This window comes from Zootoca vivipara, chromosome 3 (assembly GCF_965207765.1).
Source record: "Zootoca vivipara chromosome 3, rZooViv2.hap1.1, whole genome shotgun sequence".
Lineage (NCBI taxonomy): Eukaryota > Metazoa > Chordata > Lepidosauria > Squamata > Lacertidae > Zootoca > Zootoca vivipara.
Genome location: NC_142586.1, coordinates 108,241,369 through 108,255,654, shown reverse-complemented (window position 1 = coordinate 108,255,654; position 14,286 = coordinate 108,241,369). Strand labels below are relative to the sequence as shown.

The 14,286-nt window shown below is 45.3% G+C and overlaps 1 protein-coding gene across 4 annotated transcripts in view; it reads right to left on the bottom strand.

Moving 5' to 3' along the window:
* Positions 1 to 14,286, bottom strand: part of SPTBN1 (spectrin beta, non-erythrocytic 1) — a 209,266-nt gene that overhangs the window by 146,692 nt on the left and 48,288 nt on the right. For all 4 annotated transcript variants that reach the window (XM_035110961.3, XM_035110965.3, XM_088667420.1 and 1 more), the window contains exon 2: positions 6,616 to 6,814. In XM_035110961.3, coding sequence (XP_034966852.2) covers positions 6,616 to 6,763 — 148 coding nt within the window. In that variant the 5' untranslated portion in view covers positions 6,764 to 6,814. The remainder of the gene's footprint in view (positions 1 to 6,615; positions 6,815 to 14,286) is intronic.

Here is a 14,286-nt window from a genome sequence, read left to right as displayed (position 1 = left end):
AAATTGCCAGTCAACTTCTTCACAAGGCTAGGTTATGCCAGTGGGGGGTAAATCAGGTTGTGGCTAACCTACTGCTTTCCTTTTGATGCTGAACTACAACTCCCATCACCCCTGACCATGGAGCCATGTTGGCAGTGAGTGTTCAGCAAAATCCGGACGGCCACAGGTTTCAATCAATGGGAGCGGCATTTAGATGCTTTCCTTTCCAGTTTCTCAGCTGTTCTCTACTTTTCCCATTGACCACATGACTGTGCCTGACAGCTCACTGTGTCCCCTGCTGAAATCACAGAAGCATGAAGTTCATTTCTTTGTTTGCTTGAAGGCCCCGGCCTGCAGCAAGTTCTTGCCACAGCTCTGAAGGAGCAGAGCAATGCCTACTTCTCAGATCATAACAGAGGTTAACAAATACAATGGAAATATCCATCTTAGTATTTTATTTTATTTTATTTCATTGTTGGCAGCATCTCCCAGATTCTCCTGGATTCATTTTTTCTTCAGTGCATTTTCTCAGTTCCCAGTGGATTTCTGGAAGCTGAGGAATAAAACAGCCACATTCCTCAGAATTTCCAGAGTTGTTGGCCAGCTACATCCTTGTGCTCTGTCCCACTCACAGCATCCATTATTGAGCTCAAAGGTTTACTCTCCTAATGCAATTTATCAAACCCCAAGCAGTTCCCCATGTCTGATTATCTCCTTTCTCACCCACCGATCCATCGATTTCCTTTCATACACAAACTATAAAGCCATTTTATGTACTTTTCACTTCATGCAAAATCAAGCTATGCAGCCTGAATGAGCTAGCACATGTGTACAAGGGAACAAATATAATGTCCCATTCTGTGTTCCTTCTTACACACACTGGCCATTAAGGGCTAAATAGAGCCAGTCTGGTGCATAGCCGGAGCAGGGCGGGGAACCTGTACCTCCAAATTTTTGTTTGGCTCCAGCTCCAGCCAGTGTGCCCAATGGTCAGAGCTGTAGTACAGCAACATATGGAGGGCTACAGGTTCCCCATCCCCTTACCTTCCAAGTCCCGGACTGCAGAATCTGGGACCGGCAGCCGTGTGACACCGGAAATTGCGTCGACATAACTTCTGGTGTTGTTTTGCCCTTCTGTGGGCACCCAAAATGGCCGCCGGTGGCTTCGAAAGTCGCTTCTACGCATGTCCGGAAGTGCGTTGACGCAACTTCTGGTTTCACTCCACCCATCTATGGGCACCAAAAATGGCTGCAGCCGACACCGGAAGTCGCGTCTATGCACTTCTGGACATGCGTAGATGCGACTTTTGAAGCCGGCGGTGGCCATTTTTGGTGCCCATAGAAGGGCAAATCAGAAAAAAAAAAATGGCCACCGGCAGGAGAAAATAACGGAGAAAAACGGGAGACAAAGTGATACGGGGGACCACCGGGAAAAGGTAAGTAAAAACGGGGGTTTCTCGGGGAAAACGGGGTACTTGGCAGCTATGCATCCCTAGATGAGAGCGGCAGACTCTGGAGCAGGAAAACCCAGCTTGCAATCTTCATTCAAGCATGAAGATCGCTGGTTTACCTCTGCACAGCTAGTATCTCTCTCTTATCCTAACCTCCCTCCCATCATGAAGGGGACATGAGTGAGGAAAAATCATGAAGACCGCCATTTTGTTGGCGACCCCAGTGCTTATTTTTCTTTAAAAAAATGTTTAGGGGTACTCTCGTTTTCCTGCACATATTGAAATACTGCCCCCTCAATGAGGCCAAACCTAGATTCAAAAAAATGTTTAGGGGTATGCGTACCCCTGCGTCACGCCAGAAAAAAAGCATTGGGTGACCGCACCTGTCTATTCCCAAACCTCGCTGGAGGTAAGGTTGCCCGCATCTCTTCTACCTCCGTTAACTTTGACCTACTTGTTCAATTGCAACAGACCAAGCTACATTTTGCTAGCCAAATGGAGAACACCCTTTCCCCCCCCCCCCCGCTTACTGCAAGCCAACTGCCAAATGAATAGGCTGCTGGCAGGGGACAGATCCTATGCTTCAGTTCAGGCCGATTTCTCGTCCAGTAAAATGTGCCTGTTCTCCTCTGTCAAATGTTGGAAGGTATGTACGTATGATATGGGACTGCCAAGTGACAAGGGGAGTGTGGGTGGTGGGAAACAACAAGGGAGGGGGGAATCTGGCCTGGCCAGGTTTTTTTTTGAACTCCTGTGGGCCTACTGGTGGAAAGTTTCACGTAAAAGCCAGGAATTTAGAAGGCTTACTGGAGTTATGTGAGTTAATCTGGAATTTGTTGAGTAAGAAGTACGCAAAAAATTGCTGTGCATGCGTAACCTGATGCAGATGCGCACTAAGGCGCCAAGCAGTCGAGTTCAAACCCAAAGTGCCATGTTTGGCGCAAGATGGTGGCACCTTGTTCTTTAATTGCCACATACACAAAGAGTGTGTGCTTAGCACAAGTCTCAAGAACAAACTTCCTCCTCCTCGCTGAATACTCCTTCCATCTTTACCCCCAAACAGGACTGGCTAGAGTAAGAGATTTCCCCTCCTCCATGCCCAGCCATTAAAGGTTCAAGAAGCATAACCCAGAACATACCACAAACAATGAGGGAGGCATTATAGCTCGGCAGAAGACTTTTGTTTGCAGAAGATCAGAAATGCATGCTCAAGTAACCCAGATTGCAGGGGTAGCACAGACCCCTGCCTGAGACCCTCTGTAACACCACACCAGAAATGCCGGAATAAAATCTGGGTTACTGAAGAGGTAACCTTTTTGCACTAATTTATCCGAATGTATACAAATTTTAATGCAACTTTGCCTAATGCACACATTTTTGCAAATTGTTTTCCCCCAATATAACACATTTTTTGGTGCTACTTCCATTAATAAAACACACCTTACCCCAGCATATGTATTTTTGTACACGTTACAGAGAAATGTACGGAGAAGGATGGCTGTGTTTTGGTTCACATATAACTTTGGAAAGTAAGCTGAATCAAACTCTCTCTCTCTGTCTCCCCAACCTCGCAAATCCCTAGCAGTTCATGTCCCCCCCATTCCCAAAGAAATACATTCTGGGGAGAAAGCTTGATAGAGAAGACCTAAATTTAGCACTGTATCAAATCTACAGCAGGCTTCTCAAAGCGCTGAAATGAGTGCCTCTTTTAGACAAGCTAAATAATTGAGCTGCCCACATTGTATTAGATGTCCCTTAAGTGATTGTTTCGTGTGTATTATTCATCCCTCACCTGGGGTGTGAAGCAGCACCCAAATACCGCAGAGCCTTCCTGATGGGATTCCTGCTAACATCATTGGCACGAAAATCACTACCATTCCCAGTTGGATTAGAACAAAAACAAAAACTCAGATCATAAGCTCCTGGGACCACACCGCCAATAAAACCTCCCATGAAATTTATCGAAATCTATCTAGGTCATCTGGGCCAGTTCGGTGCTGTGCCTAAGGAGCCTAGACAGAAATGCCCTTCTCAAATCTGTAGGAAGCCAACTAGGCATCATCTAGATCAGTGCTCCCCAACCTTTTTATCACCGCGGACCAGTCAACGTTTGATCATCTTACTGCGGCCCGCTGAGGGGGGGACATTGATTGTTTCGCGGCCCGCTGAGGGGGGGGCGTTGATTGTTTATATTTTATTTAGATTGTTTTGATTTAATAATTTTAATTTAATTGTATTTAATGTTTCTTGGGCGGCCCGGTACCAATTGATCCACGGACCGGTACCGGTCCGTGGCCCGGGGGTTGAGGACCACTGATCTAGATGACTCCAGTTGCAATAGTCATGTGAGCCCTTTCCCGATGCTATTTTCCAGGGTTACACCCCAAAACATTGCTGCCTTGGATGACTGCTTGGATCGTTTGTGTCCAGGAACATGCCAGTCGGGCATGTGTCTCTGCCGGATTCCTACTCATGTGTAGAACCTCCTGACACATCTCCCCCCCCCAAAAAAAAACACAGAGATGTGTATTTGTGTTCACATACACACACACAGGATTGTTAATTTTGTTAAGTCTGATACCTGAAAATTTACCTGAAAATAGGAAAAACATCTTTCTTTATGCATGTGCGGCGGCAAGAGTGTTGATAAGTCAAAGATGGAAAAAGGAAGAGGCACCCACAATCCAGGGGTGGCAGATAAAATTAATAGAATTTATGAATCTGGCAAGGATGACTGCGGCAATTAGAAATACATCTAAACAAAGATCCAAAATTGAATGGGTGGGAATATGTGGAAGATTATTTTAGGAAACAAAATATAAAAACAGAGTTAGCGATCTGTTTAGACTAGAATAACATAGGGGAATATAAGAGAAAAATGGATAAGAGAGAAATATTTACAGTAACCACAGTTGGGGGATAACAAAGAAAAGTAACGCAAGTAGCAGAAAAAATTAAAAGGAAAGTGATATGTTATTGTTTCGAAGTATATTTTATTTGTTTATTATTATTTGGGTGGCTCATTTTGAATGAATATTGAATTTGTTTTGTATTGTTTCTTTTTAAAAAGTGAATAAATAAAGCTTTTCTTTTTTAAAAAGCTCCTAGCCCTTCTCCTTTGCACCCCATGAAACTACTAAGCTTGCTTTTCACCTTCCCAACCCCAATCTCTTCATGCACATCCAGGACTGTGATGCAGCACTACAGATCCTCCAATGGGGGCCATGCAATGACAGCCTTATGTATAAAAGAAGATATGCATGTGTGTGTTCGTGTGCACGCACATGTATATGTGTTTTGTGTACAGGTATATGGATTTACGTGTGCCTCTGTGTACAACGATACTTGGGCCAGGCAGGAACAGAATCTGCCCGGTGATGGCTTTGAGGAACACAGCTTGAGAACTGTTTTTGACTGCCACAGAACAAGAGCTTTGGTTTTTTTCCATTCCGTCTGAAAACTGGGTAACCACCGCCAAGATAACAGATTATGACGCCGCGAGGGTGGAAAATTATGTTGCCCTCTAGCTCCCGTAGGGACACTGAAATGAATGTTGTTGGCACCGTAACTCTCGTGATACAAAGCGACTGGACTTTGCAGACAGGGGTTTATAAACTCTGACAGCGTGCAGCTGATTTATGCGTCTTAAGTAGTTTTCTAGACATACATCTGCAAAAGAACTAGACAAAACATTGCTTCAACCCAGGGTCGGAAGTTGAGAAGGGTGCTTGCACCGAAACACAGGGGCTGCTGACACTGTGATAAATGTTGACTTCAAAAGATACAAGCACCCAGGGGTCTGTGGGCTACATAGGCCTGCGATCACAGAGATTTTCATCAAGTTTGGCAGATGGCACAGAAGGCTAGTACCCGGAAATGGTGTGCGAGAGCTGGAGAGTTCTCGTAGCTCAAGATGAGACCCTCCTTGAAGCCCGAAAGGAATGTCAGTGAGGGCAGAGGAAGCTCCAAAGAGACCTGAGGTGTGGCAGGGCTTTGTTTAGGCTGCTAGGCCTACCTGCCTAATGGCTGATGTGGCTGCTTTCTTGCGCATCCTCCAGGCAGCCCCAGATATTTTGGTTCTGGATTGGGAAGAGAGCTCGACATTGACACCTGCTGCCTCTGTGGATCCTGCTGTCTGAGGTGGTTGTCTCATCTTTCCTCATGGGTGGGCGGGCCCTGATCAAAACACCTGTGTGGATCAGGGCCTAACTGACAGCCAGGAAAAGGTGAAGACCAGCTCTTATACGGAGCTCAGTGAATTTGGGGAGGGGGTGCAGGATCACAGCATAAGGTGTAAAAGGGATTCTCTCTCTCTCTCTCTCTCTCTCTCTCTCTCTCTCTCTCTCTCTCTCTCTCACACACACACACACACACACACACACTCTTCCACACTATCAGGAATCCAAGCAAATAACCCGTTTCTGTCTTTCTGCTGAAAACCTGGGAGATAGGGAGAAGACAGGACCACTGGGCGTGATCCTGATTCCCCCCTTCACAGTTACAAAGCAATATGGAACTTGAGAAGAGGTTTTCCTCTACTGATGATGGCAGTCAATCAACCACTACAGACCTTCCTAAATAGTTCTCCATAGGGAAGCTAAATTCGAAGCACCACAGCCATTAATCCATTTTCTGGAGGCATTAGCACCTCATAAAAAGTTCTGGAATTGAACTTTCAGAGTACCTTTCCCCATCGTTTATGAACAATTACAAACACTGAATAACCCGCCTGTGTCATTCTTGAAATAGGAGAGTTCACCATTATTATTACTTTATCATTTCTTAAAGTAGCTATCAAATCCATGAAAATTGCCTTCAAGCTTTTTTTTTTTTTTAAGGATGGCTGAAGGATATTAACATGTAGTCTGTTCATTTGGATGTTAACACCCAACCATAACGTGCTCAAACTATGGCTTGCAAACCACCTTCAAACCACAGTCTCCAGTCCTGATTTGATCGCCAATCATAAATCATGGTTTGTAGCAACCAGTCGAGTGTTTGTTTCACTAAGAGGCAATAGGTGTGGTTATGCTGAACACTCCTGTTCAGCTCTGTTTCCTGAAAGTTGTCCCTGATTTCAGAGCGTAGAGCACGAGCTATTAAATTTAGGACCACCTTTGTGCTAGGAACACAAACGGCACAAGCTGAATAATTGCACCAATGGCAGAAATGGGGAAAGTCCTACCTGCTAAGGCTTTGATGCGAGACCTCTCAAACAGCCGTGCGGAACTGTTCTCGTTGTCCCACTCTTCAACATCCCAGCGGTTGTTGACATCGCTGTATTGCTGTTGGATTTCAATGTTGTCGAAGTCTGTCGCTACTGTCGTCGTCATCTTGGATCTTCTTAAGCCAGCCTCTGCATCAGCTACCCCTTAAAAACTCTCCTGTCAAGGAAGAACGAAAGAAAGAAAAGAGAGAGAGGGAGGGAGATGTGTTTAGTAGGTTGGTTTTTAAAGATTTCTCCCTAGGTAAGTATGCAAAGGATCACAGCCGAAGTCGTTGATGGTCGTATACCTGTAACATCTGGAGGGGCATGTCCTATGGCTTGGGGCCAGAGCTGTTGAAGGACTGCCTATTCTGACACAAATCTTCCTGGGTGTTGAGATTCATGTGTCAGCCTTCTGAAGCAAAGGGCTTGGTCATTTGAAGACAGGGCCTTTTCTGCTGTGGCACCATGTCTCTCAAATCTCCACCCCAGTGAGGGTCACCTGGCACCATCTTTGTTCTCTTCCCAGCAACAGATAAACATCCATTTGATTTCTCTAGGCTGTTTGAGGCTGCAATCCGGGGATAGCTCTACAGTGTGGGACTCAGGGTTGTGGGTTCAAACCCCATGTTGGGCAAACGATTCCTGCATTGCAGGGGGTTGGACTAGATGACCCTCATGGTCCCTTCCAACTCTACAATTCTACGATTCACTGACCTGGGAGTAAGGCCTATTGAACTCAGAGGGACTTGCGTCTAAGATGTGCATAAAATTTTGCTTAATCTACAGATATAGCTTTATGTTGCTATTTCATTTTATGCTGCTCTGCTGTGATTCAACTCATTGTGATTTTATTATTTTACTTTACTTTAAGACCCTCTGAGCACTTTGGCTGAAAAACAGCTAATGGTCATTTTAAATAAACAGAGAAATAAAAAGTATTGATTAACACACACACCCCAGCTTTTATTCTGACACCCACTTTTCTGCAACCAGCCCCTCGGCTCAGAATTTTCATACATTTGCCCCGAGTGTTGATTTTCGCAATCTGGCAATGCAAAAACTCTTTAAAGTCTTTCCCCCACCCCTTGTGCTTTTCCTCTAGCTAACCGATGCCACCTACTGACAGTTAAAATTGGTTGCCATTTTCAAGGCACCCATAGCAAAACATGTTTAATTCCTCTGCATGGACCGCAGGCTGTGAAACAAATTAAGATACTTGAGATAACATTTTGGTGGGATGGATATTCCACATCTGTGTTGACATCTTAAGCCAGCCTTCCCCAACCTGGCAGGGTCTGCTTGCTTTGAACTACAGCTCCCATCATTCCCAGCAGGCATACTAGGGTTGCTGGGAGTTGTAGTCTGAAACACCCAGAAGCCACCAGATTGGGGAAGGTTGCCTTGATCACTGTAGAAAGCAATATTTATCTCTTGCAAAAAAACATTTTAACCTTTCTGTTTTTCTATCTGCTTTGCTCTTCGTATAATAATAGAATAAATGCTCATTTTACCTCTAATTTTCCCCTACATTTATTTGCAAAACAAACCCTTTTATTTATTTTGCTGATTTTTGAGGAGGTTTGGTTTTTAAGGGGTGCTTTCTCTTTGATGCAAGCTCCTCTGGTGACCGCTTTCATTGCGTCCCATAGGAGGGGGGGGGGTTGTTACATATAACATCATTTTCTTTGAAGTAGTTTTGGAGAGTTTTTGTGAGACTCTCTCTAATTTGTTTATGTGAGGTTAGGATATTGCACAGAGGTTGTCGGAACAGTGCTTGAAACTGTACTGTAAAATTTTCAATAATATCTAGGACCTCCCAGGCCACCTGGCCTAGAAATCTATTTGAGTGATGACACAGGACAAAACCCGTTGCTCTTAAAACAACTTTTTTAAAAAACCAAAACATACAGTTCCTTATTTTATACTTGTGGGTTGACATTTCCCCCCTCGGAGGTTCTTTCGGCCTCAGTCCTCTTTCGCTCTGCTTTGTGTTATTATGTGCCTGATAAACAGAAGGGACACAATGTGAGAGGATTATGCAAGTGTGATTAAGCCACCTGATAAGAAGGTTGCTAGAGCAACGCCCCCGTGATTTCATGAACCTATTGCTCTGCTGTGCAAAGCGGATTGACTTCGCGGGATTTCCTTTGGGTGCATAGAGGTATTTGGGCAAGGCATTGCGGTCGTTATTGTTATGGTCAATTTAATTTTTACTGGAAACCAGAGTTAAATTTCTTCAAATATCTGAAGGGCTGTCACGTGGAAGATGGAGCAAGCTTGTTTTCTCCTGCTCTGGAGGGCAGGACTCTTAAACCAAGAGATTCAAGTTACTGTGGTACCTCTGGTTACGAACTTAATTCGTTCCGGAGGTCAGTTCTTAAGCTGAAACCGGTCTTGTCCTGAGGTGCGCTTTTGCTAATGGGGCCTCCCGCTGCGCGCGATTCCCCTTCGCATCCTGGTCCAAAGTTTGCAACCAGGAGCAGCTACTTCTGGGTTAGCGGAGCTCGTAACTTGAAGCGTTTGTAACCAGATGCGTTTGTAACCAGAGGTACCACTGTACAAGAAAGGTGATTCTGACTAAACATCAGGAATAAACTTTCTGGCAGTAAGAGCTGTTCGGCAGTGAGACAGACTCCCATGCGAGGTTGTGGGCTCTCCTTCCTTGGATTTTTAAGCAGAAGTTGGATAGGCACCTGTCATGGATGCTTTAGTTGAGATTCCTGCATTGCAGGGCTTGGACTGCACGACCCCCGGTGTCCCTGTCCCTCACACCCGGGTTCAATTCCAACCCTGCAATTCTATGATTCTATTATTCATCTTCATGAGTGTGGCATTAACTGTGCAATTCAAATAACGTATAGATTTTCGCTGGAATTAATCAGGTTAGTTATCTCAGTTCGACAAATTATTATCAAATGCAATTCTTACACAGGAGGTGCCATATCAATGGGGAAAGTGCAAAAGGCCCGTCCTAGCCATTTTCTGGTACTCTGCAACATTGATGCAACAATAGTGGGTTAGTGGTAGATTTAAACTGGGCCGGCAATGCTTATACTGTATCATTCCCTTCTGTGATGCTTCCCCAGTGCTCTTTGAATATTGCCCTCTGGAGGGGCACTTGTGCACTACAGTGGAACAAAAGTGGGGCTCAAAAAAGAAAAGTTACTGTACTGGATTTCAGCAAGAAGTTACGGAACAATCACTTATCAGAAGAAGCAAAGCAGTATGTCTGCCCCGAAACTTTTGGCAAAGAGATGGTGTATGACCACCATGATATTCTCAATCATGCACAAATAATCAGCTATACACAATAAAAATGATGTCTGGAGAGGCCCTTTCTGCAAGTTCAATACCCTGCCATAAATGTGCATTCTGTTTTTAGGGCTTGGAGCCGAAACAAAATAATTAACTCTGAACTCTCTTCAAATAATCTCTTGTCTAACGTTTGAGGAAGTTGGGGCAGCTCCCCAACCACTGTCTATTCACATAAATGAATCGATTTTATTATATGCAAATGCAGAACTGCCTAAGAACTTATCATGGGGTTGAATTAACAACGAAACCAACTTTACCCACTCCTTGTCTCATAACAGCAGCAGCAATCACAACAACATAAAACCAACTTGTTGATGGGCATGCCAGGAGAAAACTGTCTGAAGGAACTCTGCTATGGAGCAGATTGTGCATTTTATAAAATAAAAGAAATACCTCTTTTTTAAAAAAAGCTATCCAGATGGCCAAACCTATTGTTCCTGGTGAAATGTTTCATTTTTCTCTGTCCAGAGCCATTTAAAAGCAAAATTGGAAGAGAGCTCGGCGTCTCTTCCCCCCTCCATTCCACGGGCTACATCCATCCATCTCATTTTTGGCCCAAGATCACCAGACTCTATTGTGCAATCTGAGCTTTCCCTGATGCGGGAAAAAAAGAGAGCACTTCTAAAAGAGCATCCATGGCTGCTTTTGACTGGCATAATAAAATCATTATTAGAGAAGGGCAGAATCAGTACCATGGAGCCAGGCAAACACGAAGCAGAAAGGCTGTAACTGAGCCAAAGGCAAAGAATGCACTGATGAAACCCTGCAGGAAACTTAAACAGATAATTCATATCAGGCTGTACTCAGTGGAATTCAAAGTGTTGGTGCTGACCTTTAAAGCCCTAAACAGCCTCAGACCAGTATACCTGAAGGAGCATCTCCACCCCCATCGTTCAGCCCTGAGGTCCAGCTCTGAGGGCCTTCTGCCGGTTCCCTCCCTGTGAGAAGTGAGGTTACAGGGAACCAGGCCTTCTTGGTAGTGGCGCCCTCCCATCAGATGTCAAGGAAATAGTCAACTATCTGACTTTTAGAAGACATCTGAAGGCAGCCCTGTTTAGGGAAGTTTTTAATGTTTGATGATGATTGTAAGGGACAGGGGATACCGGGAGGTCCCTCCCATCTTAAGTACCAGCTCATCGCCAAGCGCTGGGGAAAGCGGGGAGGGTTATGCCTCAAGCGGAGACTCAGGAAGTGGTGACCGAGGCTCCGGCAAGGTAGCGGAGCCCATGCACAAGGTGGGACAGGAAGGGGGGAGCAAGGGGGGAAGGCCGATCCCGCCGACCCCGGAATTACGCAAGAAACGTCGTGGGAGGAGATTAGGTCTTCCCAAACTTCTTTGCTGGAAGAAGACGCGCCAACCTCCATTCAGAGGTACTGACGCCTAACTGACAACATGTATATAGATCGGTCCGAGCACTGTAAATAATCAGCACTTAATAAAAGCCTAAAAGGACAATGCTGTGAGGAGTCGTTACTCTAGAGTAGCCGCATCGGCATCTCTGACAATGATGATGATGATGATAATAATAATAATAATTTATTTATACCCTGCCCATCTGGCTGAGTCTCCCTAGCCACTCTGGGCGGCTCCCAATCGAATATTAAAACAATACAGCATTAAATATTGAAAGCTTCACTAAACAGGGCTGCCTTCAGATATCTTTTAAAATTAGGATAGCTGCTTATTTCCTTGACATCTGATGGAAGGGCATTCCACAGGGTGGGTGATGCTACCAAGAAGGCCCTCTGTCTGGTTCCCTGTAACTTCACTTCTTGCAATGAGGGAACCGCCAGAAGGCCCTCGGTGCTGGATCTCAGTGTCCGGGCAGAACGGTGGGGGTGGAGGCACTCCTTCTGGTATACAGGACTGAGGCCGCTGAGGGCTTTAAAATGCAACACCAACACTTTGAATTGTGCTCAGAAACGTACTTGGAGCCAGCATAGATCTCTCAGGACCAGTGTTATATGATCCCAGCGGCCACTCCCAGTCACCAGTCTAGCTGCCGCATTCTGGATTAGTTGCAGTTTCCGGGTCACCTTCAAAGGTAGCCCCACATAGAGCGCATTGCAATAGTCCAAGCGAGAGATAACTAGAGCATGCACCACTCTGGCGAGACAGTCCGCGGGAAGGTAGGGTCTCAGCCTGCGTACCAGATGAAGCTGATAGACAGCTGCCCTGGACACAGAATTGACCTGCACCTCCATGGACAGCTGTGAGTCCAAAATGACTCCCAGGCTGCGCACCTGGTCCTTCAGGGGCACAGTTACCCAATTCAGGACCAGGGAGTCCTCCACACCCGCCCGCCTCCTGTCCCCCACGAACAGTACTTCTGTCTTGTCAGGATTCAATCTCAAACCTCAATATTGGGGATAAAATAAATAATAAAATAAAAATATTAAGAACATGATGGTTTATCATGTATTTAATATTTTGTTGGGAGCAGCCCAGAGTGACCAGGGAAACCCAGCCAGATGGGCAGGGTATAAATAATAATAAATCATCATCATCATGAACAACAACAACATCTAGAATCTTCATAACCAATATCCAGGGATGCATGGCACTCAGCACCTAGAATCATAGAATTGTACAGTTAGAAGGGACACGAGGGTCATCTAGTCCAGGGGTCAGCAACCTTTTTCAGACCATATGGTGGGCCGGACTATATTTTGGCGGAAAAAATATGTATGAATTCCTATGCCCCACAAATAACCCAGGGTTATAAAAGCACACATTCTACTCATGTTAAAATACCAAGCAGGCCCCACAAATAACCTAGAGATGCATTTTAAATAAAAGGACGCATTCTACTCATGTAAAAACTCGCCGATTCCCAGACCGTGCACGGGCTGCATTGAGAAGGCGATTGGGCCGCATCCGGCCCACGAGCCTTAGGTTGCCTACCCCTGATCTAGTCCAACCCCCTGTAATGCAGGAATATTTTCTCCAATGTGGGGCCTGAACCCACAACCCTGAGATTAAGAGTCTCACGCTCTACCAACTGAGCTATGTTGCAGCTTCAACATTCAAACCCGCACGATTTCTTCTGCTAGGGAAGGGCATGAAGCTATAGAAAGCACTGAAGGCCTTTGCAGCATAACCTGAGACTTCACTGGGCATTCCCCGGCACACTCCCAAGCATCCCAACCACAGAGGCTAGAAACTTGCTTTTTTAAACATGGAAGTCGAAAGCTGAATTCTGCACTCAGCGCCACATTCTGCATTGGTGCGTGCACAGACAAGGCAACCCCTGGATATGAGGAACTGTCCTTGACATTCTCCAGGTATAGGAAAGGACACCATCAGGAAGTTGTCAAGGGAAACAGCGGCTCGTTGGCAGCATCCCATTACCCCAAACTGAAGGACTATGGCTCGGTTGCTTTTCCATTCTGTTCCCTGTCCAGCCTGATTATTTCAGCAAGCTGTTTAATAGGGGCTGAGCAGCTTTGACCGGCCACAGTGTCAGCAGAAAGCAGGAAACAGCCGTATTGTCCGACATCTGCTTACGGCTGCACTTTGCCACCCGGCGGACAGAACCTGGTTGTTGCTGCTGTTTTGTCCTGCAAGAAATGCACACCCTTTCACAACATGCAGGCCTGTGACGGTGGCTGTTCTCACTCCCCTAGCACCTAGCAAGCCTATCTTTAAAGCAGGGGTTGCCAACCATTTTGGGGGTTGTGGGCACATTTGCAAACTGGCACTGCATACCCAGCACCAGGGAAGGGCTCTGTGGGGACTCGTGTGCCCAGAAGCACCGTGTTGGCAACCGTAATCTAAATGCCTGCGTCTTCTAAGCCAACGCCTCGCCTATGGGCTTCTCACAATTGTCTGATGGGTCACTAATGAAAGCAGGACACTGGAAGAAGATCAACCTCTAGTCTGATCCATCTGCACTTTTCTTCCAATGTTGTTAGCAAACCCTAAAACTGGGCAGGCTGTTATGGAAAGAGCCCATGCATTCCCCAGTTTTTTCTGCTCTGATAAACATTAAGCTTGTTTATCAGGTATTCTTTTATTTTAAAAAATGGCATGATATTATATTGGTTTTGTTATATTTTGTTAGCTATATTAAATTGTTTAATTTGAGACATGATTGTGATGATCAAAGCAATAATATGTAGATTCATTGCAGCCTTCAAGATTATCATTTACTCCCAATAGCCTTGTTCACACATTTACACTGAACACAGGTACGATCTATCTCTACACGTGTACCTCTGTGTGTGCGTGTGTGAGAAAGACTCTGCGTTTGTTGAAGATTATATGATAATAACAGTACAAGTGTGCAAGTCAAGTGTTGTGTGCACAGGTATGCAGCCTGTACACTCATT